Source organism: Mastigoproctus giganteus, chromosome 6 (genome assembly GCF_048544385.1).
Source record: "Mastigoproctus giganteus isolate SK-2022 chromosome 6, ASM4854438v1, whole genome shotgun sequence".
NCBI lineage: Eukaryota > Metazoa > Arthropoda > Arachnida > Uropygi > Thelyphonidae > Mastigoproctus > Mastigoproctus giganteus.
The window spans coordinates 82,446,225-82,471,347 of NC_143580.1; the positions used below are offsets into that span (position 1 = coordinate 82,446,225).

At 40.3% G+C, this 25,123-nt stretch overlaps 1 protein-coding gene across 2 annotated transcripts in view; it reads right to left on the minus strand.

The window, feature by feature from the left end:
- The window catches only part of LOC150084438 (oxysterol-binding protein-related protein 1-like), a 707,041-nt gene that overhangs the window by 629,064 nt on the left and 52,854 nt on the right, over positions 1-25,123 (minus strand). For both annotated transcript variants that reach the window (XM_090376067.1, XM_090376066.1), the window contains exon 4: positions 19,255-19,329. In XM_090376067.1, the coding sequence (XP_090232193.1) occupies positions 19,255-19,329 (75 nt within the window). The remainder of the gene's footprint in view (positions 1-19,254; positions 19,330-25,123) is intronic.

Sequence of the window (25,123 nt, forward strand, 5' to 3'; positions counted from 1 at the left end):
GCTACCATCAGACAACACACTTTACTTTTTTCTTTTATGAAAACTCCAAACACGAGACGTATTAGAACCTATAGTACTTAGTACTGTGCTTGGGTTGGAGGTTGAGAAGATGAAAGAAGATATTTGTTGACATTAGACTTGAACTTCTGCACACTGTAATTTACAGGAAATACGTATGAAGGAAGATCGTTCCAGAAAACGGCAGTTCAATGAATAAACGAAGAAGATGAAAAGTTTGTTCTGTGAGTTTCAAGTTGGAAAGTAAATGGATGTTGGTGGTACATCTTCAGACTGTTTTGAAAGAGAAAGAGTGGGAATTATAGAAGCCAATTCAGAAGAACAGTGCCAATGGAAGTATCTATAGAAAAGGCATGCAGCAGAAACAGTACATCTATGAGACAGAGTGTGGAGAGACTCCATTAGAGATGAGTCATTAAGTAACCTAACTGCCCTCTTCTAAATGGAATCTAGAAGCCTGAGATAGATTTTGGGAGCACCGCCCAAAAAGTGGGAACAATATTCCATGGTAGGAAGGATTTGCGATTTGCACAGAGTGAACAGCTGTTTGGAAGAAAAGCAACGCCGAGAGCAAAAGAGAAAACCAAGTTTTTTAGATGCAGAGAAAGCAATATTTGTAATTTGCTTGTGCCAAGAGAGATTAGAAGTCAGAGTAATCCCCAAAAGAGATATCATCTTGCCTAGAAATCAGAGAGTCACCAAAGATAAGAATAGGAGCAGAAGAATCCTTTTCGCAAGATATAAGACAGGACTGAGTTTTAGAAGGATTGAAATCAACTAAATTGTCTTTGCCCCACTGGAGATCATCATTTAAAGAAATGATAGCAGATATTTCAGAAGTTGAAATTGATTGAGCAGTGCAAGGTTTCTCAAACTGGAAAGTGGAATGCAATGTGCTATCATCGGCAAAACTATGGATAGGATTTTCGGTCAATGGAAGAAGGTCATTAATATAGAAGAGGAAAAGAGTGGCAGAAAGAATTGAATCTTCGGGGACACCAGCATTAGTGGAGATGTTAGAAGACAGAGAGCCATCTACCATCACCCTCAGTGAGCGGTCAGAGAAAACTGGATAACCAATTACAAAAAAACAGTTGGCAAACCATAAGATGGAAGCTTGTTTAAAAGACCTTTATGCCAAACGTGATCAAAATCCTTTGAGATGTCAAGAGCAACTGCTTGTGTTTCACCGAACTTTTCCATTGAATTTGTCCATGAATAGGTAACATAAGACAGAATATCACAGTGGATCGACACTGATGGAATCCATACTGGCGATCGTTGATCAGACAGAGGATTTCTAGGTCATTTAAGAGTTGGCAGTTAATTGATTTCTCCATTACTTTAGAAAGAGTAAAAGTAATTGGATGGGAGGGATTTGTCACCCTTTTTAGGAACTGGTAGAGAATGAAAGGGATCTGATGGTGGTTGAGCAGGCAGATATGAAGTTCTCTGAGCAGTGCAGACGGGCTGCAAGAGTAGCTCATGGTGTATTGTCAATGATATATAGGAATTTTTCTAGCAGGGATAAGGAGGTGATTATTCCCTTGTATAAGGCAATGGTCAGGCCACACCTAGAGTACTGTATACAGGTCTGGAGGCCTCTTTTCAAGAAGGATGTAGAGCTGCTGGAACGAGTGCAGAGAAGGGCAACAAGATTAGTGAATGGAACAAAGGGGTGCTCTTACGAAGAAAGGCTTAAGGTTTGCAAATTACAGTGTCTGGAGACTAGGCACCAGCGAGGTGATCTGATAGAGGTGTATAAAGCCTTGAATGGTTTGAGCATGCTCAATGCTGATGGGATTCTTCCTCTCGCTCAGAATAATCACCTGAGAGGGCATAAATTCAAATTGAAGAAAGACAGATGTAGGATAGATGTGCGGAAATTTGCCTTTAGCCAGCGGGTGGTTGGTTGGTGGAACAGACTTCCATCCCTTGTTGTGGAAGTTGATAGCCTAAATAAGTTTAAGGCTCAGCTGGACAGGTATTTTGAACGAACAGAGGGGTGAAGTAGTGTTTTTTTTTTTTTTTTTTTTTTTGGCTGATGCTGCATAAGCTTGCTTTCTTGCATCAAATGCCTCTACTAATGCTAATGCTAACTGGCTGAATATGAGCAAATTTATAAGCAGAAGGAAACACATCTTTGGAATAAGAAAGTGAAAAAAAAGGCAGTATAGAACAGGAGGAACTTCAGGAGCACAAGTTTTGAGAACAAGTAGAGAAATACCATCAGGACCTGGAGCTTTCTAAAATCCTTCTGACATCCTTTTGATGGAAGACTACAAGAGGCATTGAATGGAGCATGTTGGGAATGGTGGGAGGTATTTTACCAAGATAATTAATACATGAGTTGGAAGAAAAATGGTATGCTAGCAGGTCAGCTTTATCCTTGGCTGAAGTGACAATAAAACCATCTGGTTTTGACAGAGGTGGGAGCAGAGATGGGCAAAAGTGCATCCAATAGCTTTGGCAAGAGACCACAATGCTCGGTTTCCATTAGGGCAAGAAGCAAGTTTTCTACTCTTAGCCTGTTCAAAATCTAGTTTGAAGTGATTAATAACTGCTTTACAATTGTTGTGAGCTTTGGTGTAGGCAGAAAATGAAACTGAAGAATTGGAAACAAGCCATTTATGATATGCAATGTTCTTCTCATGAACAGCCTCTCATGAAGCCACAGAAAATCGAAAAGAGGAGATTCCAAATTACCAAGTCTCTGACAGGGAATATCGGAACTGAAATATGCACAAATACCACTTTTGAGGTGAAAGGAATCATGCAGCGAATAATTTGAGCAACCGAGATGAGCAGTGGTTGATTCAACCGATAACTGTGATTCTGCCAGAAAAAGTACATGGGGTTTGGCAGACTGCATGTGGAAATGAACATCATTAAGATTAGAACTGAGACCACATATATATTTGTGAAACGAACTAGAAAGTGTTTGGGAGGTTTAGATCTTTTCACAGATAAGTTTGCTCTATTAATTAACTATTCATGGTGTATTCAGTAGTAAGAAAAAGTGGGGAGGGACATGCTGTTTGAAGTAATGAAATTTTTGGATAGGGTGTACACATGGTAAGAATATACCCGGATCCTCGACAATGCACCCCCGTATACACACTACTTGGACTCCCTCCAGTCACTATCTGGCAAAGTAGACGTAGCAAGATTATACATTAGCTGATCCGGAAGCCTTCTAGACAGTTACCAATAGGTTCAGTCCAGTGTTCTAACTAGAGGCCGGCCTGCGAACACCGTTTTACAGCTGTACCCTTGAAATGTAAGAAAGATTGGATCTCACCATGGTGTCGATCATAACCTCAAAAGACATCAGTCATACTGAATGATAGGAGATAGGGAAGGGTTGAACGGAACTTAGCTCTGGAGACTAATCATGGGTTCCACCACTTCAAGCCTTCAATAAGCAAAGTGGTGATATTGCACCAGTTGATGAGAGTCATCTACCACCTAGTACTGCTTGGTAACACAGAGGGGTGGCATTCCTCCATGTAGTGTGGGTGCCACACCTCGACCCCTGTTTACATTGGTTCACACCTTGTCACCCACAGTGTGCTTGTGCATGGGGTTATACCCAGGATTACCAACAGTTCCACCATCATGAAGGTGCAAGCAGAGGATTTGGCTGTCACAGACCGTCTGGACTTCGCCGAAATTGGGTCCACTTGACTTGAGTGTCACCCAAATATCGGATCCATCAGCGTTTTAGACTCCCAAGTAGCAAGTACAGCTTGTCTGGCGTAGCTGAGAGAATGTCTGTGACAACCTCAAGGATCACCTGCCCTTAATTGCCCTTCTCTGCACCAGCAGATCTACATCCTTCCTAAAATGAGGCCTACAGACCTGTATGCAGTATTCAAGATACAGCCTAACCATTGCCTTATACAAAAAATGGGATAATCACTTCCTTATCCCTCGTGGAATAAAATTCCTCCCCAGCAAAAAATAGTAATTTTTATTTTAATATTCATTAAAAGACTTCGGATGTTGAAATTTTCGCCACATTTTTTGTTTAATTTTAATTCAAATTTTCTTCTTACTGCACTCTTTATGGGTCATATTATCTGTTTACACAGTGTTGTAATTATAAAACATGAATTCAATAAATTTATATCAAATAAACACAACATAAAAAAGCACATCACCTAGGTGTGGTACTCGCTAGGTGGTACACGGCAAAAAAAATAGATCACTAAAATTCAAAAGACATGAAATTTTCAAGATAATTAAATGGACAATATTTCTGGCTCCATACATTGTAATTAAAAGCCATTATTTAAAATGTTGGCATTTTCATTTTATGGTTTTCAGGTTCCCTTTATTTTCACCCAAACCATCTCTTGATAGTGTTTCACACAACCGGTCTACTTGCGACTAATTCTTTGTTTTTATATCACAAACAAGATAATGATTGGATCACAGCCCGTGAATAAGTTCACCTGAATTGGTCCCTCAATGACAGACTACTGTAATTAAAAAGTGTTCCATGACTTTCAGGGGAAGGGCTAAATGATGTCTGGGAAGAGAGAAGTCTCCTGCAGCCACTATTTCAATCGTAGACAGTTTCGCTTTATGGTTTTCAGATTCCCTTTATGTTTTTTTCACAGCAAGAGTCTACTCGTGGCTAATTCTTCCTTTGTATACCACAAACAAGACAGTCTGGTCACAGCCTATAAACAATACATTTTATAATCTTTTTATTATATATGTATCTGTACTGTAATACTGCAAGATTGCATGAAGATACGCTTAGGCCAGAATGAGTTATCAAAAAATTAATAAATGAAGTGATTGATACATATGCAAAGAAAAAGCAAAGGAGAGTAAGATTATTATATTACTTGCATGTTTGATTATGATTTGTATAATTTTTTTGCAAATTTTAATCAGTGATTTTCATATTATTAAACTGTGATTATTGTCAGTAATGTGGTTTTTGTGAACTGGCTTTTAGTATTTATATGTTAAATAATAAATATTTCCTTTTGTTTCCTATTTTGTTTTCTCATATTCTCTTATTACATTCATTCATAAATATAGAGATTTGTTTGTAACATATCCAACAGCAAATTCAAAATGGGAAGCATTCAAAGAACTTATCTTGGAAGCTACTAGGCTTTACATACCAACTAAGAAATATTGTTCAAGGTTTAGGCCAAAATGGATGTCAGATGAACTAATGAGGCATATGGCAGAGAAGAAAAATGCATGGGATACTTACAAATTAACACATGACACAGAAGCCTATGATAGATACAAGTTGATATGCAACCAAGTTACAAAGGAGGTTAGGCAGGCGAAGGCAGATTACGAGAAATCCTTGGCAAGGGATGCAAAGAAAAACAGCAAAGAGTTCTTTACTTATGTAAACTCTAGAAGGAAGGGGATGAATCAGATTGGTCCACTTGATATTGATGGGTCAACTGTTGATGATCCTGCTCAGGTAGCTAACAAACTAAATGAATATTTTGCATCGACATTCACACATGAGGAGTTATTCAGCAAAGGGAATGCCAGAGGTGTATTCAACTCTAGCAGTAAGCTACAGAATCTTGAAATAACTGGGAGTAAAGTGGAGGAGAAACTGTTGAAGATAAACAAAAGAAAGGCACCTGGGGTGGATGGGATCTATCCAGTTATATTAAAGGAGGCAGCAAAGGAAGTAAGCAAACCCTTAGCCATAATTATGAGAGCTTCCTTGGACTCAGGGGAGGTACCCATAGACTGGAAATGTGCAAATGTGACCCCAATTCACAAAGGAGGATCAAAGGCTGACACAAGTAATTATAGACCTGTGAGCTTAACTTCTGTTCCAGGAAAATTAATGGAGGCACTGGTTAAAGAAGCACTGCAGGATCATTTAGACAAGACTTCAGTTATAGCTCAGACACAGCATGGTTTTGTTAAGGGGAAGTCTTGCCTGACCAACTTGATTGGATACTATGATGCAGTCACAAAAGAACTGGATGCAGGGAATAACTTTGATATTATATACTTGGATCTTAGAAAGGCTTTTGATACTGTTGCACATGGAATACTGCTACACAAATTGGAGCAGTGTGACATTGGAGGCAAATTGCTGCTATGGATAAAGGGGTGGTTGAGGGGGAGAAGACAGAGAGTGGTAATCAATGGACACTGCTCATCATGGACTAATGTTATTAGTGGAGTCCCTCAGGGCTCAGTGTTGGGTCCATTGTTGTTTTCTGTATTTATAAATGATATTGATGATGGTATATCAAGCTTAATGTCCAAGTTTGCAGATGATACAAAGGTTGGCAGGGTTGTCAAGGACACTACTGACACTATGCTGCTGCAACAGGATCTGGGAAGGTTGAGCAGATGGGCTGAGAGGTGGCAAATGAAGTTTAACATTGACAAATGTAAAGTACTACACATGGGAAACAGCAACCCCAGAGCAACGTATCAACTCTGTGGTACTACACTGACAGTGGTAGAGAATGAAAGGGACTTGGGGGTGATTGTGCAGGCAGATATGAAGTTCTCTGAGCAGTGCAGACGGGCTGCAAGAGTAGCTCATGGAGTATTGTCAATGATATACAGGAATTTTTCCAGCAGGGATAAGGAGGTGATTATTCCATTGTATAAGGCAATGGTCAGGCCACACCTAGAGTACTGTATACAGGTCTGGAGGCCTCATTTCAAGAAGGATGTAGAGCTGCTGGAACGAGTACAGAGAAGGGCAACAAGATTAGTGAATGGAACAAAGGGGTGCTCTTACGAAGAAAGGCTTAAGTTTTGCAAATTACAGTGTCTGGAGACTAGGCACCAGCGAGGTGATCTGATAGAGGTGTATAAAGCCTTGAATGGTTTAAGCATGCTCAATGCTGATGGGATTCTTCCTCTAGCTCAGAAAAATCACCTGAGAGGGCATAAATTCAAATTGAGGAAAGACAGATGTAGGATAGACGTGCGGAAATTTGCCTTTAGCCAGCAGGTGGTTGGTTGGTGGAACAGACTGCCATCCCTTGTGGTGGAGGTTGATAGCCTAAACAAGTTTAAGGCTCAGCTGGACAGGTATTTTGAAAGAACAGAGGGGTGAAGTGGAAGTGGGTTTTTTTTTTTTTTTTTTGGCTGATGCTGCATAAGCTTGCTTTCTTGCATCAAATGCCTCTACTAATGCTAATGCTAATATACATATGTTTTAAATATTAAATAATAAAAAATTATACATATATACAGTAGGCCCTCGTTATAAAGCAGTTCACTTTATGCTGATTCGTTATAATGCTCTTCTTATATTATAACCCATATCTCACTATATCGCTGTCACAACTCACTATAATGCTCTCTTACCAGTGTACAAATTGAATGCTTTTACATATTGAATTTTTGGCATGTTTAACAAAAACATTTCATTTGGTGTAGTCCATAGCATTAGAATGAATTGTAAAACAACATTAAAACGTTTTCCCACACAGACTTGAGAAATTTTCCCGTGCTCAGTGAAATTTTCTCCCATGCTAATTTAATTGCAGTCCAGTAACTTGTTACTTAGTTCAGAGATCAACATTTTAAAAATGATCAAGTTAAGGAACATGCAGCATTGCTTGTAATATTTTCATTATATGCATTTCAGTACAGTGTTAGACATCACCTGTAAAGGACAGTTTACTTGAACGTTGTATCATAATTCATGCAACGGAGTTACATTTTCGAAGAGTTAGTAATGGTGGATAAGAATGAAAAAGAAAACAACATCTGGAGGCGATACGAAGATTACCCCCAAAGTTTACATTCTCTCCTCCCAGTGCAGTGCAAAGACTCTGGATTCAATACTGTCTATGGTGGTTTTGGATGTGCCACGCACAATTTTTTGAGCATGCTCTGCATACTGGAATGCAGCCAAACATGGCCGCATCCAATTTCCAACCTGATAAGGCCTCCTCATGGAGGTTCACATATGTCTATTATTGGAACACAAATTGTGCTTTGTATCTGTTATGAAATCAATGTGCAGGAAAACTCGGAAGAACCAACATATAAATAAAAAATAAATTTTCTGTTTATACTCCGGCACGACAACCAAGTCAGTAGAGTTTACAATAAATCGTCAATACAAATATTTATCGTATTTAGTAGTCACGGGCTTGAACCCCGGTCCATTCAAGGAACGCGTGCTAAGCTCTCTCGCTCCTGACCACTGGGTTACGTCAGGCCTCATACAATTAAAATAAAATTTTTGGTGGTAAATGCACCTCCTAACCCTCACACCAGTAAGAGGCTAAATTATCTTACTGTCAGTAAAGGATGCATGTAAGGCATATAAGAATTATTTTCCAAATATTCACTCTGCAGTTTATAAAATTTGTTAAAACTGTCAAGAATGGTTTACATAAATCTAATTTTATATTTCTAAAATCTATCTAATCTAATAGTTAAATTATCTGTTATTAAATTGTTAATTTTTACAATTTACATGTAAATATCACACAATTATTATAATTAATGATTATAACCATTAATTAATTTTGTATAGTGACCAGCTGAGCAAAGCATAAGATAAGCACACAAGGTGATATTCATTCCACACACCGAGGAAAAAAAATTAAAGGAAACTGTAGTTGTTAATATACAAGAGGAAAAGATTGGGAAAAAGAACTGAACCTTAGGGAACACCAGCATTAATGGAGAATTTGGAAGACAGAGTGACATCTATCATCAACGACAGTGGGTATTCAGAGCAGAGGTGGACTGGGTCAAAAATTCTTACCGGGGAAAACTTGTAGCGGCCTCATACTAGTCTTTATGGTCATGTTGTTTATGGGCAAAATCACACCGACCTCCAGCCCACCAGGGTTTTCCCCAGTAAGCCTTATGGCCAGTCCACTTCTGATTCAGAGAGAAAACTGAATATTCCATTGCAAAAAACAGTCAGCAGGACATAAAATTATTATTATTATTAGCTATATGGTGCAAGGAAGCCTGAGGCTTAGGCTGCACCAGCCAAAAAAAAAAATTCATTCCCGAGTAACCCTGAGAGTGAGAGAGAGAGAGAGAGAGAGAGAGAGAGAGAGAGAGAGAGAGAGTAGAAGGAAATCACCAAGAAAGAGAAGAATGATGATATCCAGCTCAGGACCCTGGGTGTGCCAAGCCCATACTCACCAGATGTGAGCCCCTGAGGATATGGAGGCTTACTTAGAAGACTGTTATTTGTGAAAAATTCCATATCTCAAATGATGAAAAACTGCACAAACCCATGTATAAGGTTTCACAGCAGATGACTCAGGAAAGATCCTCTCCTCACCACTGATCATTGTCGACAGAGAATGCTGTGGTGCCAACAACACACCGGTTGGACAATGGAGGACTAGAAAAGTGTGCTGGTCAGATGAATCCAAATACCTGGATTTATCTGCAAAACGAGTCCATGGACTCATCATGCATGGCACCCACTATCCAAAGCGGGTCACGATGGTTGCTTTGCTGGCAAGAACTAGAACCCCTGGTGCGTACGGATGAACATTTCACTGGTGAGGTGTGCAGACATGTAGAGTGGCGTCAAACTGGAGTTCCAGGTGCCACCCCACAACAGGACATGTATAGCATTGTATGTACAGTATCTTATGTAGGATGGCACCTGAACATCAGTTTAACTCCGCCTCGACACTGTGATAACTAAAAAAACTGTAAAAGGCCAGAAATGTCTGTAATGTTATGTTTGTGCAGTGTGTGTGTGCTGTTGTGTTAATAATAATAATAATAATAATTTATTTATCCCTATTTTATGTTACACTTTTTTGGGAGATAACAGCAAAAAGGGAGGGAGAACACATAAGCCAATGGCTTTTTAGGGGGTGTTCCCTTAAAAAAATTATGAATATACAAATATACAATTGAAAAATGTACAGTTCTGAAATTGTACAGGTAATGTTCAATAGGAAAGACAAATAAATTGGAGTTTTTTTTTTGTACATTTCTTTACAGAAGACTTCAAAAAGCATCGCTACTTATAACATCATTTCGAACATTTTTACAATTAAATGAGAGAAAAGAAAAAATGATGAGAAAAATGCACAGAAATTTACAAACATTTGCAAACTGTTTCCTTTAACATTTGTACATTATTTCCATGTTCGTGTTTTTAAAATCCAGGAGTTGAGTGGAAGGTGATTTGAATCAGACATCCCTGGTGATGTGTTCAATTAGTAGTTTCTTGAATTGATTTAGTGAAGTGACATTTTTGATTTTTTGCAGGAAGTTTGTTCCAGGTTTTAGCACCTCTGTATTTTATACTTTTCTGACCTATGGCTTTTCTGAAAAGCGGAATCTTCAGGTTGGCTTCATTTCTTAGATTGTATGATATTTCTTCTTCGTCTGTGGTTATGAAAAAGGATCTGAAGAGAGGGGGAAAGTCTGCTATCTTCATAGCATTGTAAACAAGGATCACCTCGGCTTTCTGCAATAGCTGGTAGATGCTTAGGAGTCTCACTTCCTTGTATCTCAAACTAACCAATGCATTCCAGGGAAGGCCCAAAATTGAACAAACGCATCAATTGAGAATGGAGTTGATTCTCGCAAGATTTTCTTAGCTGGTGGTACCCCATGAGATGATTCCATAGGTGAGGAGCGGCTGAATTAAAGAGAGGAATACTTGTCTGAGAAGAGAAGAAGACACCCAGGCAGAGGCCCTGCGAATATTCCCGCTAGTGACGAAGTTTTCTTTCGTAGGGTTATCATTTGTTTTGCCCAACTTAGTTTATCATCTAGCCAGATTCCGAGAAACTTGGTTTCATTCACCCTTTCAAGTTGTTTTTCTTTGTATGTTACATCTAAATCAATATTTAGTGGTTTGTTTTTCGTTCTAAACACCATATATTTTGATTTTTCTGGATTCAGTATAAGCTGATTCTTTTGAAGCCAATTATGCATCACAGAAAGCAAGGCAGAGATTTTGAGTTTTTGGTTTGGTTTGGTTTGGTTTGTTTGGATTTTTTTGGCGCATTAGCAACTACGGCTATAATGCGCCAAGACTAGGTAATATTTAAAAAATTATAAATTCTCGGTGACCTAATTAGTAAGGCCACCATGTCCAGATATATAATAACAAAGATATAAAAAATAAATCAATAAAGAAGTAACAATAGCATAAATTAAATACAATTAAAAACTTTTATTAATTTAAAATAGCTAAAAACAGCAGACACGTTGTCATTGTCAGATAAAATCTGACTGAGTGTATATGGCTCAGTCAGATGATTAAAAGCGGTAAAACGGATATTGCTAAAATCTGGACATTCAACTAAAATGTGTCTTATTGTTAAAATTGTGCCACAGGACTCACACATAGGAGGGTCATCAGCCCTCAGCAGAAACGAATGAGTTAAATGACTGTGTCCGGGCAAGAACAACTTCCTCCTTACGATTCCTGCGCAGACTAGACTGCCACGGTTCAATTACAGGCTTTATACAATATAGTTTATTCCCAGTCTGTCTATTCCACAAGTCCTGCCATTGGGAATATATCTTTTGGTGTATTATTTGCCTGTAGTCTGTACAGGGGACTAACAGGCAGCGGTTATTATTGGGAATTGCTGATTTGGCTGCGGCGTCAGCCAAATCATTTCCCCTAATCCCAATGTGGCTGTGACTCCAGCAGAAGCAGATATCATATTCACGTCCACAGAGGAAGTGAATCTTCTGCTGAATACTAGACAGAACTGGATGAGGATTATATCTCACAGATATTAAGGCCTGTAACATGCTAAGAGAGTCGGAATATAAAATGAAAAGTTGGTATTGGCATTTACTAATGTGATCCAAGGCTAACTCTACAGTGTGCAGCTCTGCAGTAAATATGCTGCATTCAGAGGGAATCTGCTCTGATATAGTGCTGTCTGTAAAGACAGCAGCAGATCCCGCATATGATTCTGACTTCGAACCATCTGTGTAGACTGGCGCGAAGTCGGAATATTCAGTTCGGTGTGCTGAATGAAGCTGCAGGTAGACACATGATGGAGTGTCCGACTTTCCCCAATTTCTAAGCGACAAGTCACATGCCGGGACACGAGCATGCAGGGTGAAAAGGGTTGCCTTGGTGCAACCTTGTCTACCTTGATATTAAGTTCTTTGAGTAGCTCTTGGAGACGAATACCTAAAGGACGATTGGCAGTCTTACGGGTATTGTATAAATTTTCCCAACGTGGCTCAAAAACGAATGGCCACGTAGGATGGTCTGGCAGGGATTTCAGTTTTAAGGCGTACTTTAAAGACAACTGCTTACGTCGAAGCGATAACAGTGGTTCGTTTGCTTCGACGTATAAACTCTGGACAGGAGATGTTCGAAATGCTCCAGTAGCGATACGTAGAGCCTGATGATGGACAGGTTCCAGCCATCGAAGGGCACTGTCTCTGGCTGAAGAATATACTTGGGACCCATAATCTAATTTGGATCGCACAAGTGCACGGTAAAGCCGTAGAAGGGTGCATCAGTCTGCACCCCAAGATACAGAGGATAGCGAGCGGAGCATATTAAGGCCTCTTGTGCACTTTGTGCGGATTTGACGAATATGATCCAAAAAGGTCAGTTTTTTATCGAATATGAGTCCCAAGAATTTTCTGTTCGCTGCTACTGGAATAGCATTTTGTCCGAACCTTAATTCAGGTTCAGGATGAAGATTACGCTTGCGACAAAAGTGTACGCAAACGGTCTTCTCCGGCGAGAACCTGAAGCCATTTGCAAGTGCCCAGGAATTCAGACTATCAATGGCTTTCTGCAGTTGTCTTTCAATAACCCTCATGTTGCACGACTGACAAAAAATGCTAAAGTCATCAACATAGAGGGCACCGTTTACAGTTGGAGGAAGTTGTTCTGTGATGGAATTTATTTTTGACACTTAATACTGATCCTTGTGGTACTCCCTCCTCTTGGCTAAAGGAGCGAGAGAGTGAGGATCCCACACGAACTTGGAACGATCGATTGGCTAAAAAGGTTTGAATAAAAAAGGGGAGATGCCCTCTAAGGCCTAGGCTATGTAAATCTTTTAAAATGCCAAATCTCCAAGTTGTGTCATACGCTTTTTCCATGTCAAAGAACACCGACACCAAGTGTTCGCGTTTTAGGAAAGCATCCCGGATGGATGCTTCCAATCTAATAAGATGGTCCAAAGTGGACTGGTTCCTTCGGAAGCAGCACTGGATGTTGGAGAGAAGGTCATTTGATTCGAGATACCATATTAAACGAGAATTAACCATTCTCTCCAGGATTTTGCACAGACAGCTAGTCAGAGCAATAGGACGATAATTGGTGGTGACTTTTGGATCCTTTCCTGGCTTAGGAAAGGCAAGAACGATTGCCTTTCGTCAGGAGTCCGGAAACTGCCCTTCAGTAAAGATTCTGTTATACAGAAGGAGCAGACAATCCATAGATTTTGGTGAAAGATGTTTAATCATTTCATAATGGATGCCATCTGGTCCAACGGCACTTGCTTTGGAAAGAGCGAGGGCTCTTTCCAGTTCCTGAATAGTGAAATCCCCGTTGTAGGGATAAATGCTCTTACATTTAAAGTTAAGTGCCTGTTTTTCGATTTTATATTTCAGGACCAGGAACTCTGGGGAATACGAAGATGTTGCAGAGATGTTAGAGAATGTTTCCCCAAGAGAATTGGCTATTGCAGATGGATCTGCAATAGCGCATCCATTATAACCTAGGATTGAAGAAGGGTGGGATGTATATTTTCCCTTCATTTTCCGGATTTTATCCCAGACTACCTTAGAGTTGGTAGACTGGTTAATAGATGATGTAAAACGGATCCACGATTCCTTTTGACTCTGACGGTGGATATATCGTGCTTTGGCTCGTGCACGTTTAAAGGCTATAAGGTTGGTCGTGGTAGGATATCGGCGGAATATCCCCCACGCTTTGTTTTGAGCCTTTTTTGCTGCTGTGCATTGTGAATTCCACCAAGGTTTAGGAAATGGTGGAAACCGGGCAGATGTTTTTGGAACAGCATTCGCAGCTGCTTGGACAGTATTTTCTGTGATGTACTTAACTGCATCATTGATAGGCTCTTGACTGACTGTGCTAAGATCAAAATTTGTCTGATGTTGGAAGGCAGTCCAGTCAGCCTGATCAATCTTCCACCGTGGTAACCTGAAGGGAAGACATGGTCTCCCAGGGAAGTGATCGCTTCCGTATGGATTCTCCTTCACTTCCCAAGTGAGAGAAGAGAGTAGAGAAGGGGAGTAGATAGAGAGATCAATGGCAGAAAAAGTACGGGTAGGCATGTGGAAGAAGGTGTTTGTTCCAGTATTTAGAAGGGAAAGGTCATTGTCATTTAGCATATGCTCTATGACTCGTCCCCTTCTGTTGATGTTAGCACTACCCCACAGGGTGTTATGTCCATTCATATCCCCGAGAAGTAAGAAAGGGGGAGGCAACCGCGTTAGAAGATCATCAAGGTCTTCCTGGGAGATGTCAGTCCCAGGTGGCAAATAGATAGAGCAGACGGTTAATAAAAATCCCACCGTAAGGCGAATTGCAACAGCTTCTATGCTAGTTGTAATTAGCAAGGGCTGCACTGGGGTCTGGTTACCCACAAGGATAGCCACTCCCCCACGTACAGAGCCATCCGCAATTCTATCCTTACGAAAAATTGTGGTGTTATGCATTGTGGGATCGTCATTTGCCTTTAGATATGTCTCCTGCAAGCAAAAGCAAACTGGCTCGTGCTTTTGCAGGAGGGCCTTGATGTCATCAGTATTTCGCCGGAATCCACGACAATTCCATTGTAGGAATTTAGCCATTATTTTGGCTTGGTGGGTCCATCAGGCGGCTTCTGAGGTGCTGAGGGCTTACTTTTATCAGTCTTGGGTCTATCTTTTTTGGGGAAGAATGGATGCTGTCCCGTGTCCATTTCTTCCTCCGCAAAGAGTTCCAAGACTGAATCTTTGGGTACCTCCTTCTGCTCGACATCCATCTTTTCTTGGGTACTAGGGGGGGGACTTCCCCTTTTTTATTCTTTTCTTTCATAGTTACCTTTGTTACTTGTGGAGCGTTAGGAGGTACCGATATAGGAGTGGCAGCTGATTGGTCCTTCTGCGCAGGTTTTTGAGAACTTAAAGGATAACGCGCGATGGGAGTGAAAGACTCCTTTGGAGGAATGGTCATGTCTGTCTGAGTTCCGACGGAACATCTCCCTGCTACCTTCTGGGCGTAGGTAGGTTTGTTGATATTCAGGGGTTTGACCGATTTCCTTGCCTCCTGGTATGATATATTTAGCTCTGCCTTCAGCCGTTGAATTTCTTTTTCTTCTTTCCACCTCTAGCATGCTCGTGAATAGACCGGGTGTTCGCCTTCACAGTTAATACAGGTGGGTTTTGCGGCTGAACATGCTGTTGTTTCGTGGTCCTTTGCACCGCATCAAGCGCATGCAAGGACTCCACGGCAGGCCATTTGAGAATGTCCATACTTCTGGCATTTAAAACACCGTAAAGGGTTCGGAACGTATGGACGCACTGAACAGTTGATGTATCCAGCTTTAATCTCGTCAGGAGGTTTAGGAGAGTTAAAAGTCAGGATAACGCTCCTGGTTTTAACAATTTTTCCATCCCTTCGCGCAGTGATTCTCTTGACGGCAATGACTCCCTGTGGTTTTAATTCGGAGCAGATTTCCTTCTCGGTTACGTCGAGAAGGTCCCACTCCGAAATGACACCTCTCGATGAATTGAGTGTTCTGTGTGGTGTCACTGTTATAGGGATTCCTCCGATTGATGTTGTTCGGAGTAGATGTTCTGATTGCCTGTCATTTTTAGTTTCAATTAAAAGGTCTCCAGAACGAAGCCTTTTAACTGATTTGGGTGAACCTGCTAACCCATCTAACCCTTTTTGAATAAAAAAGGGTGACATTTTACCAATCGGTGTCTCATTGGTAGAATGCATGATTAAGAACCTTGGGACTGGCCCTGATGGTACTTCAGTTCGCTGCCTTTTTTTAGCAATAATGCTATCTGGATCGTTATCTATGTTTTCAGATAGGGACCGGGTTGGGGCCCCTGAAGAAGTAAGTTTATCAGGATTCATATAGTTTTTTAAATTGTTCAGTGCCCGGGCTCCCCACCCACCACGGAGCCCAAAGGGACGCCCACTACCCGGCATGCAATAAATGCGCTCGGGAGTGGGACGCCAGGGCTACCCAGACACTATACCCGCACCGCCGCCAGCCTGAATCCTGTCCCTCGGACCATGAGGGTAGGGGCATGGCATTGACACGGTTGACCCTCGCAGGCGAGCCTACTAGCCGATTGATCCTAGCCGGGCCTTCCAGGACCACCCGTCTTGTCGAAGCAGGGGCCAAAGTGGTGTATTGAAGCTGGGCCCCTCAACCACCAGGATCCCCTTTCCGAATTTCCACGGGTCGCAGCGCACGGCAAACACGCCGGATTCCATTGATGTAAGCCTGGAACCTGGGCTGTGGGCATTGGATCCCAGTGATGCTAGTCTGGAAGTCCAGTAGCGTCACTGGGAGGTCCCCTCACCACGTACAGGTGCCCACGTCGAGGGGAGATTTTGAGTTGGAGCTCATTAGGGTCTTTATCTGTGATTAGGATGGAAATATCATCGGCATACGCTACTAGGTGAGAAGATGGAAGAAGAGAGAGAAATTCATCGATGTAAAAAAAAAAATAGGATAGGTCCAAGAAGTGAGCCTTGAGGTACTCCCCTGGAGAAATAACAGATGTCAGAGTATGATTGATTTGTTCTTACGACAAACAGCCGATCGGTAAGGTAGTTTTCAAGGAGAAGGTTAATTTTCCCTCTCAAGCCAAGGTTACTGAGTTTGTTATGTAGAATAGTATGGTTTATGCAATCAAAAGCTTTAGATAAGTCAAGAAACAGTGCTATGGCATAGTGACCCTTTTCAAGACAATCAATGATCCTTGAGCAGAAGTCAATAATTGCATGGATCTTTTAGAGCAATAAGCATACTGTTGTTGATGGATGAGCTGATTTTCTTCAAGAAAACCCATGAGTCTGCTATGAAGAATTTTTTCGAGTAATTTTGCAAAAACTGTTTAGTTTAGCTAAGTTGGGTAAAACAAATGATAACCCTACGAAAGAAACAAACTGTGTTGTTTAGTTGTTTCTGGCCACTTTGCCATACAGAAAGCAATCACCTGGAAAGCCTGCTCAGTGCTCATCTACACCAAGGGTGGGCCACAACTAAGCGTGAAACATGGTGGACCTTCACACTAGAATCACTGTCTGCCTTAAAAGACAAAATTCCACGCCATGTGCATGCCTTGTTGCAATTTTTTCCCAGAGAGAAATGGGACCTTCCAAGGTATAATGTGCCGTGTCATCGGGCCCACACTGTGCATGAGTATTTCAAAGAACATGGTGAAAATATCACCCATCTCAATTGGCCTCTAAATTCACCTAATTTCAATCCAACTGAACACCTGTGGGATGTTTCGGAAGGAGAAGTAAGGTGTATGGACATGTAACGTTCATTTATTCCAACACTGTGGAATAAATGAAAGTTATATCTGCAGCCATGCTGCCAACAAAAACTTGCTGGCAGCACGGCTGCAGATCCCTATAGACGTCCTCAGACATCTAGTGGAGTCAATGCCCAGGCAAACAGTGGCTGTTATCCATGTGAACAGTGGCTCAACACAGTACCAGATAGATGGTTATAATTCAGTGATCACGGTGTGCGTGCATGTGTGCGCGTGTGCGTGTGTGATTAGACAGAGAGGGAGAGTTTAGTTTTTTTTTTTTGGTTGCAACATTCTATGATCAGATCTGCATGAGATGGTGATCAAGATATTCATTCAAATGCATTGACAGTTCTGAGTAATTAAATAGCAGAGATGTGTGTGTGTATTTCTTTCACAGGTGGCACAAAATTGGATACATACACTTAAATTAAGGAAGGGCAGTTGTAGACTGGATATAAGATATCTGATCTACAACTAACCTTCCTTTTCTTTCAGCCAAAGGATTATTAACTGTTTGAAAAACTCACTACCTAATTCCATAGCCTAGAAAGCCTGCATAACTTTAAGGAAGGGATGGACCTACATGAAATCAGGTGCCAATTTTTTTATATTTATATATTTATTTTAAAACTTATACTAAATAAAGCTGGCTTCCTTCCATCATTGTGACCTTATTAATAATAACTGTAATGAATGGTACAAGATACCTATCTCTATGAAGAAGACTGGTAACTAGGAATGAACATATCACAACATATTAACAAATTTCTTGGGATCTTAAAAATACATTTATAAAATATATAAATAGTAGTAGTAGTGGCATGTGATGCAAGAAAGTAAGTGTATGAGCTTATGCAGCACCAGCCAAAAAAAATAAAAAATTCACACAACCATTTCCTCTAAATGTTTTCCGTTCCTCCTTAAATTTATTTAACCTATCAACTTCCACGACAGATGAAAGTTTGTTCCAGCAATTAACCACCCGCTGGCTAAAGGCATCTATTCTACATCTGTCTTTCCTTAATTTGAATTTATGCCCCTTAGGTTCGTAATCTGAACAAGTGGAAAAATCCCTTCAGAATTCAGCGTGCTCAACCCATTCAAGGCCTTATACACCTCAATCAGATCACTGCATAGGTGCGTAGTCTCCAGCCATTGCAATTTGCAGAACTTAAGCCTCTCTTGGTAAGAGGATCCCTTCATTCCCCTCAACAATCTTGTTGCCCTTCTCTGTACACGTTCAAGCAAATCTACATCCTTCCTAAAATGAGGCCTCCAGACCTGTACGCAATACTCAAGGCCTGAGCACTGCCTTATACAGAGGGACAATTACCTCCTTTTCCCTGCTAGCAAAATTCCTATATATCATTGACAAAACCCATGACCTGCCTTGGCAGCCTGTCTGCATTTCTCAGAAAACTTCATATCTGACTGCACGATTACTCCAAGGTCTTTTCCATTTTCTACCACATTAAGTGTAGTACCACACACATGTTTAAATGTGAGACAATGTCTTTCAGAATCTAACAGAATAACAATAATTATATAAATATAATTTCTTTCTCCTTTTCAGAACAGCACTTACAAAACTTACATGTGATTAAGGGAATGTTCTTTTATGAACAATCATTTATATATGCTAAAAATATTTACACAAAAACAGTTGATTTAATAAATTCAATAGCATTAAAAATGCACAACAGAATTATATTATATTCAGAAAATTTTGTTATGGAATAAAATTTGATTACTTACTTCTCTCCCTGTGTAAGCAGCTTTATGAAGTGGGGTATCTCCTCCATCATTAACAACATTGACATCAGCACCATGCTTAAAAAAAAAAAAAAGGCAGTTGTAGTTATAGGCAGATTTAAGTAAATAAAATTTTGAATAACAAAACTCGGGCATGACTATGACTGTTGATATTTATAGGGAAGTAATATCCATCTTGGATGGATATTACTGGTAAAACACCTCCCACCATTCCCAACATGCTCCATTCAATGCCTCCTGTGGTCTTCCATCAAAAGGATATCAGAAGGATTTTGATGAATCTTGATGCTAAGAAAGCTCCAGGTCCCCATGGTATTTCTCCACTTGTTCTCAAAACCTGTGCTCTTGAACTTACTAATATTCTTTGGCGCCTTTTTTCACTTTCTTATTCCAAAGGTATTTTTCCTTCTGCTTGGAAATTTGCTCATATCCAGCCAGTTCCTAAAAAGGGTGACAAATCCCTCCCATCCAATTATCGTCCCATTGCAATTACTTCTACTCTTTCTAAAGTAATGAAGAAATCAATTAACCGCCAACTCTTAAACTACCTAGAAACCTTCCATCTGGTCAACGATCGCCAGTATTGATTCTGTCTGTGTCGATCCACTGGTGATATTCTGGCTTATGTTACCCTTTTATGGACTAATTCAATGGAAAGGTTCGGTGAAACACAAGTAGTTGCCCTTGACATCTCAAAGGCTTTTGATCGTGTTTGGCATAAAGGTCTTCTAAACAAGCTTCCATCTTATGGTTTGCCAACTGTTTTTAGTAATTAGTTATCCAGTTTTCTCTCTGATCACTCGCTGAGGGTGATGGTAGATGGCTCTCTGTCTTCTCCACTAATGCCGGTGTCCCCCAAGGTTCAGTTCTTTCCCCCACTCTTTTCCTCTTGTATATTAATGACCTTCTTCCATTGACTGGAAATCCTATCCATAGTTTTTCCGATGATAGCACATTGCATTCCAATTTCCATTTTGAGAAACCTTGTCCTGCTCAATCAGCTTCAACCTCTCGAAAATCTGCTACCAATTCCTTAAATTCTGATCTTCAGGTAATTCTCCAGTGGAGCAAAGACAACTTAGTTGATTTCAACCCTTTAAAACTCAGTATTGTCTTATATCTCGCAAAAAGGATTCTTCTGCTCCTATGCTTATCTTTAGTGACACTCCGATTTCTAGGCAAAATGATATATCTCTTTTGGGGATTACCCTGACTTCTAATTTCTCTTGGCACAAGCACATTACAAATATTGCTTCCTCTGCATCTAAAAAACTTGGTTTTCTCTTTCGCTCTCGGCGTTACTTTTCTTCCAAACAGCTGCTCACTCTGTATAAATCGCAAATCCGCCCTGCCATGGAATATTGTTCCCACATCTGGGGTGGTGCCCCCAAAACCTCTCTCAGGCTTCTTGATTCCATTCAGAAGAGGGCAGTTAGGTTAATTAATGATTCATCTCTAACAGAGTCTCTCCACTCGCTTTCTCATAAACATACTGTTTCTGCTGCATGCCTCTTCTACAGATACTTCCATGGGTACTGTTCTTCTGAATTGGCTTCTATAATTCCTGCTCTCTCTCTTTCAAAACAGTCCGAACACGTGCCGCCACCAGCCAACATCCATTTACTGTCCAACTTCAAACCGACAGAACCAACTTTTCATGTTCCTCATTTATTCATTCAACTGCCGTTTTCTGGAACAACCTTCCTTCATACGTATTTCCTGAAAATTACAATCTACAGAAGTTCAAGTCCAATGTCAACAAATATCTTCTTTCGTCTTCTCAACCTCCAACCCAAGCACGGTACTAAGTACTATAGGTTCTAATACCTCTTGTGTATGGGGTTCACATATAAAAAAAAAATCTTAATTTGAAAATTATCCATAAGAAATTCAATCGTTTATGCTTTTTTGAGATCTTATCAATAACTGTTACAAAGCATTAAAGAAAGTGGAGGTTAGAGGAGACACAGCAAGAACAGAAAAGTAGAAAAAGAGAGAGAAAAGGAAAGGGGAAATCAATAATAATCAGATTGTTGAGGGGGGAGAGAAATGGATGGATTCAGAGGTAGGAAAAAGGAACAGCAGTCCTCTACCCACTTTTCCCCTCTTGATATTTGAGAAAATCTTGAATGATTAAGAGAAATTTCTCCTTTTCTTGTACCTCTTGATAGCCAAAATGTGCAGAGCTTTTAGATAAAGTAAGTGACCTTCCAGAAGCAATACAAATATACAGGGTGTTTCAGTTAAACGTTTCAGAACTTCTAAGAGGGGTAGGGTACATCCTGACAACTCGAAATCATATAGCAATGTGGGGTCGGAAATGCTTCCCTGAAGCGGTGTTGTACACAGAAGCACCATAAAGAAAAGAGACCGTAAGTGAGAAATCGTTTTAATAATACATGAAAAGAAGCAAAAGGTACATGGATTAAAGTAAGTGTTCGAAGTTTCTTCCATGGGCTACAATGTACGCCTCACATCTCCGACGCATGGACATCCGAACATTCTGGAATACTCCAGGTGAATTTCGAATTTCTTCGGCAGCTACTGCGATTCTTGCAACCAGCTCCTCAGCATTGTCAACAGGGGTGTCATAAACTAGCGATTTCATATGACCCCAGAAATAAAAATCAAGACATGATAGGTCGGGTGACCGAGCAGGTCAACGCACGGGACCACCACGTCCGATCCACTGTTGACCAAATGTGACATCCAGGTAGTTACGAACATCTCCGCTATAATGGGCAAGGGCTCCATCGTGTTGGAACCACATTGTCTGTTGCATCGATGCAGAAATCTGTTCATCTCTCAAAAGTTGTGGCAATACTTGCTGCAGAAAGATCAAGTAGATAGGTCCGGTTAGACGACACGGTAACAGGTAAGGTCCGATGAGGTGATCTCCCATAATACCGGCCCATACATTGACCGAAAATTGAATCTGTGCTGCACGACGTCATATTGCATGCGGGTTCTCGACCGCCCAGATATGGTCATTATGCGTGTTGAAAATTCCTTCCCTTGTGAAGGATGCCTCATCGGAAAACAACACTTCAGCAGGAAAAAGGGGATTTGTAGCACATTTTCCAAGGTACCACTGTGCGAAAGCAATACGAGGTGCATAATCCTCCGGTTGCTGTGTCTGGACAGGCTGCACGTGAAACGGATGCATGTCTTGTTCTCGGAGAATCCTCCAGACGCTGCAATGGGAAACCCCGACTGCGTTTGCTAGACTTCGTGTACTCATTCTTGGATTCCCCTGTACATGCTGGAGTCCATGCTGTTCTTACCCTGTCCCTGTCAGCTCTTTCAAATGAACCTCTCTCAGCTAACCTCTGGTGCAGTCTTGCAAAGAAATTATGACTGGGAATACGCCTCGTCGGATATCGTTCCACGTACAAACGCTGTGCGGCTGGCCCACTACAATTTGCAGCCCCATACGCCAAATGCATATCGACTAACTCTGCGTTCGTGTAATCATCCATCCTACTAACTTGGCGTTCTTGTGCCAAATTAAGATTCCCTGCACTAAAGCTCAGAATTTTCGATTCTGTCCATTGGTATATGATTTCGAGTTGTCAGGATGTACCCTACCCCTCTTAGAAGTTCTGAAACGTTTAACTGAAACACCCTGTATATTGCTGGCACCACATTGCCAGACTCTTTTTGTTGTTGTTATTGTTTTTATCATGACTCCAAACTCAAAAGTTATTGGAATCTATAGTACTTGAATAGCCAAAAAACAGAAGTAGAATGAAAAAATGAGAAAGATGAAAGGTTTAGTACTGTTTGAGCTGAATTGTGACTGGATATTGAGTTTATGCACATATTCAAAAAATAAAAAAGTGGAATTGCAGATACTAGTTGCAGGAATGGATGTTGCACTTGGTGCACACATTGAAAACAGAAAAAAAGAAGTTGAACTCCTGATGTTAGTTCAAAAGAACAGTGCCAGTAGAAATATCTGTAGAGAAAGCAAGAGCAGAAACTGAACACATGAAGAATATGAAATGGAAAGAGTGTTCGAGTGGGAGATCTCTAATTAGCCTGACAACCGTCATCTAGATAGTCTAGAAGTGAAGTTTTGGTGGACACTGTCCCAGATGTGGGAACAATATTCTATGGTAGGGTGGGCATGTGATTTTAATAGAATTAAGGACTGTTTAGATGGAATGTATTAGTGAGAACAAAAGAGAGACTTTTTTTTTTTTTATGCAGAGAAAGCAATATTTGTGATATGCTTGTGCCAAGAAAGGTTGGAAGTCAGAGTTAATTCCCAATAAAGATATGTGATCTTGTCTAAATATCCAAGTGTTGGTGAAGAAGAGCATGGCAGTGGCAGCATACACTTTTTGAAAGAAATAAGAGAGGATTAGGTTAGAATTACTGAAATTAATTAAGTTTTCTTCTCCCAATGAGATAACAACCAAGAAGCCAGCATATAAGGAACTGGCAGAGAATATTTCAGATGTAGTGTTTATTGAACCATAAAGTGAAATGCAGTGTTCTATCATCAACAACACAATGGAGACAATTTCAAAGTCAATGGAAAGAGGAGGAAAAGATATACAGGACAAGGAGGGCATATGAAAGAAGAACAGAAGCTTAGTATAATATCTTTATTGCAATCACCGAAAATAAGTAAATTTTACATGTATGCCTGATGCAATGCTCTAAAAGCAAAAATGCTAGGGGTTAACTCCAGCACTAGTGGCAAAGTGAAAGACGAAGAGCCATCTATTATCACATACTATGAGTGATCAGAGAGTAAACTAATCTTTCTGAATTGCAAAGGTTGGATGGCAGACCATAAGATAGAAGCTTGCTTAAAAGGCATTTATGCAAAACAAAATCTAACACTTTAAAAATTACAAGAGCACCTGCTTCAGTTTATCCAAACATTTCCATGTAATTTGCCCAAAGTTGATTAATATAAGCCAAGATATCAAAGCAACACTAAGTGCTTTGGTGTTCACTAATCACAGTTGGTATCAATAGTGGCAGAATGATTCAAGAAAGCAAGCTTATACACAGCTCAGCTAAAAAAAGAAAAAAAAAAAAAAAAATTTTTTTTTCTCCCCATCTCTTCTAATAATAGAATTTGTCCACTCTTGTGAACTAATTAAAATTAGCCACTTCCACAACATTCAAGATGAATTTTATTCCAACATATATTTATATTTTAATTACTCTACAGTTAAAGCTGAATGCAAATGTCTGCACATATATATAACCTGCAACTATTCTTTTCCAATTTAAATTATTTCCCCGTGTGTGTGTGTGTGTGTGTGTGTGTGTGTGTGTGTGTGTGTGTGTGTGTGTGTGTGTGTGTGTGTGTGTGTGTGTGTGTGTGTGTGTGTGTGTGTGTGGTTTTCAAAATGCTGCAATTCACAGAACAAGGCTTTCGTGGTAAGGGTACCCTTCTGCCTCTCACTAACCTTAATGCTCTTCTCTGCACCTGTTCCAATAGATATATATCCTTAGTACTTAGGATGCAACCTAACTAATGACATATAATGAGATAATAATGTCTTTGTCCCTGAGTAAAGTTCCTCTATATCACTGACAGAACCTTTCTTCAGAGTCCATCTGCACTGCTCAGAGAATTTCAAGTTGGAATGTAAAAGCACCTCAAGGTCTTTTTTATTCTCCACAACCTTGAGTTTGGTACCAACCAAATCATTTATTAGCATACTATTCCGGGATTACTGGTACCAAAATACAGTAGGTTGCATTTATCACAGTTAAACTTCAATGGCCATTTTTCAGTCCAAATTTATCCAGATCTTGTTGGAGAAGCATACCCTGATTGTTCCATTAACCAATGCTCATATTTGTATCAGCAGCAAATTTAGAT